We start from the raw sequence: 2,710 nt of genomic DNA, 5'->3' as shown, positions 1-2,710 counted from the left end.
ATTCTGTGTGCCCCCCTGCCCCCATCCTCAACCTCATCTGCCATTGTGGTGTCCACGTGGCTCCTTATCCTGGTTGCATCACTGTCCTCATCCAGCCCCATCCCAGTGTGGCCCAGTCCCATTCAGCCCCATCTCAGTGCGTCCCAGTCCCATCCAGCCCCATCCCAGTGCATCCCAGTCCCATCCAGCCCCTCCCAGTGCATCCCAGTCCCATCCAGCCCCATCCTAGTGCGTCCCAGTTCCCATCCAGCCCCATCCCAGTGTGTCCCAGTCCCATCCAGCCCCATCCCAGTGCGTCCCTGTTCCCATCCATCCCCATCCTAGTGCGTCCCAGTCCCATCCAGCCCCATCCCATTTCCATCCAGCCCCATCCCGTCTGCATCCCAGTCCCCACTCACTCTTATCCCGATCCCAACCTGGTCCTATCCCAGACCCATCCTGAACCCATCCTGGTCCGATCCCAGTCCCATCCAGGCCAAATCCCAGTGCGTCCCAGCTGCATCCTGATCCCAGTCTGCCCACACTCTGACCCCAAACTGGCAGCATCCCTGCCCTTATTCCATCCCCAACCCAGCTGCATCCCGCTCCCATCCCAGCCACATCCTGCTCCTATTTCAGCTGCATCCCAGCCTGTCCCAATCCCATCCCAGTTGCATCCTGACCCCCAAGCTGCACACATCCTGACCCCAGTTGGCTGCAGCCTGACACTATCCCAGCTGCATCACTGCCTTTATCCAGCCCGAGCCGATGCACCCTGCCCCATCCCAGCCATGTCCCTGTCCCCACCCACCTGTGTCCTGATCATACCCCACAACCATCCTGATCCCATCCCAGTCCATCCAGGCTCCAACCCAGTGCATCCCAGCTGCATCCCGACCCCAATCTCTCTACAACATGACCCAAGCCGACAGCATCCCTGCCCTTATTCCAGCCCCCACACAGCTGCATCCCAATCCCAATCCCATCCCAGCCCCATCCCAAACCTAACCAGGCTGCATCCCAGCCCCATTCCGATCCCACATCCCAATCCCCACACTCGTGCGATGGCCTTGGCCACCTGCAGCGTGGAGCCCGGGGCCGACACCATACATGAGCCCCCGCCCCGAACGCCGTCCATCCCCTCACCCGGAACGCCTGCAGCCCCAGCCCGTTCTCTGGGAAGTGGAAGCGCAGCAGACGGAAATCCCGGCAGAAAACTGCCAGCTCCTCGGGTATGAAGGTGAGGGTGGAGGCGGCCGTCAGCACCGTGGGTTTGGTGAAGCTGCTGGCTGAGAAGGGGGGGAGGCGGTGGCCATCAAACCCCCCTGGGTCGTTGCAGACGGGGTCAGGGCTGCGTCCCCCATCCTGTCCCCTACCTGCCACCAGTGTGCGGATGCAGCGCAGTGCCACGCTGTAGTCGCTCTGCAGGAAGGGGCTGAAGCTGGGGGGCTGCAGAGGGGGGTTGATGGGAGGCGGCTCGGAAGCCTTAGGGGCAGCAGGGCAGGAGCGGGGCCTCGCAGCCCCATCCCCACCCCGCGTCCCACTGAGAGGAGCTCCCAGGGTGAAAGGAGCAATGGGGGTCATATCCAAGGAGAGGCTGGGTTTGGGGAGGGCAGGAGGGGGTCAGGGCGCAAGAAGGGATGGGATCACACTGGGGTCAGGATGCAGTCAGGGCCAGTCTCAAATGCAGCTGGGATGGGGCTGTGATGCTACTGGTATAGGATCGGGATAGGATCAGGGTGGACACATCCAGACGGGGACGAGTGCAGCTGGGATTGGGTCAGGATGCAGACAGCTTGGGGTCAAGGTGACGGCAGACCGGGGTCAGGAGGCAGCTGGGATGGGACTGGGGCACAAATGGGATGGGATTGGGATGGGATCAGGATACAGCTGGGTTGGGGCTGAATGGAGGCAGGGATGCAGCCAGAATCGCTGGATCACAGCGTAGTTTGGGTCAGAAGGGAACTTCAAGAGCATCTCATTCCTCCCACTCCACTGCCAGCAGGGACACCTCCCAGCACACCGGGCTGCTCAAAGCCCCATCCCACCTGGCCCCACTGCCCCCACGGATGGGGAACCCCCAGCCCCTCTGCGCAGCCTGTCCCAGCATCCTCACAGTCAAGTATTTCTTCCTAATATCTAGTCTGGATCTCCCCTCTTCCAGTTTAAAGCCATTTCCCCTCACCCAGTCGCGATGTGCCCTCATCAAAAGTTCCTCCCCAGCTTTCCCGTCAGCCCCCACCAGGTAAAAAGATATGGGTAGTTCAGGGTCAGGATGCAGTTGGGATGTGGATGGATTGGTTCTGGATGGGAACGGGACGGATCCAGGGTGGGATGAGGACATGGGTGGATGGGGACTGGGATGCAGCTGGGCCAGGGTGTATGCGGATGGTTGGGGTCGAAATGCAGCCGGGAGAGAGCGTGGATGGGGTTGGGGTGGCATTAGGACACAAGTGGACGGGGACAGGAATGCAGCTGAGGTGGGACTGGGATGCAGATGGGAGAGGGTGAGGTGCAGCTTGGGGTCAGGGTGTGGGCATCTTGGGGTCAGGATGCAGCTGGGATGGGGACCAGGATGGGACACGATCGGATGGGGACAGCGATGGAGCACGGACGGGTCCGGGATGGGATGAGGACACGGGCGGGCGGGGACGGGGACGCCGCTGGGTCGCGGTCAGGGCGCAGCCGGCCGGTGAGGGTCAGCGGGCAGCGTGGGGTGAGGACGCAGCGG

General features: G+C 62.4%; 1 protein-coding gene across 1 annotated transcript; it reads right to left on the bottom strand.

Annotated features, from left to right (window-relative positions):
• Positions 1–333: 333 nt before the first annotated feature.
• Positions 334–2,700, bottom strand: LOC104914393. Its single transcript, XM_010723824.3, has 2 exons — positions 1,356–2,700; positions 334–1,268 (listed from the first exon to the last, which is right to left on the bottom strand). The coding sequence occupies exons 1-2, from the start codon at positions 1,561–1,563 to the stop codon at positions 802–804; spliced, it is 675 nt and encodes a 224-aa protein (XP_010722126.1). The 5' UTR covers positions 1,564–2,700; the 3' UTR covers positions 334–801.
• Positions 2,701–2,710: the final 10 nt, after the last annotated feature.

This window comes from Meleagris gallopavo, chromosome 27 (assembly GCF_000146605.3).
Source record: "Meleagris gallopavo isolate NT-WF06-2002-E0010 breed Aviagen turkey brand Nicholas breeding stock chromosome 27, Turkey_5.1, whole genome shotgun sequence".
NCBI lineage: Eukaryota > Metazoa > Chordata > Aves > Galliformes > Phasianidae > Meleagris > Meleagris gallopavo.
Note: the sequence above shows the minus strand (reverse complement) of the source record. Positions and strands in the feature narration are given on the sequence as shown.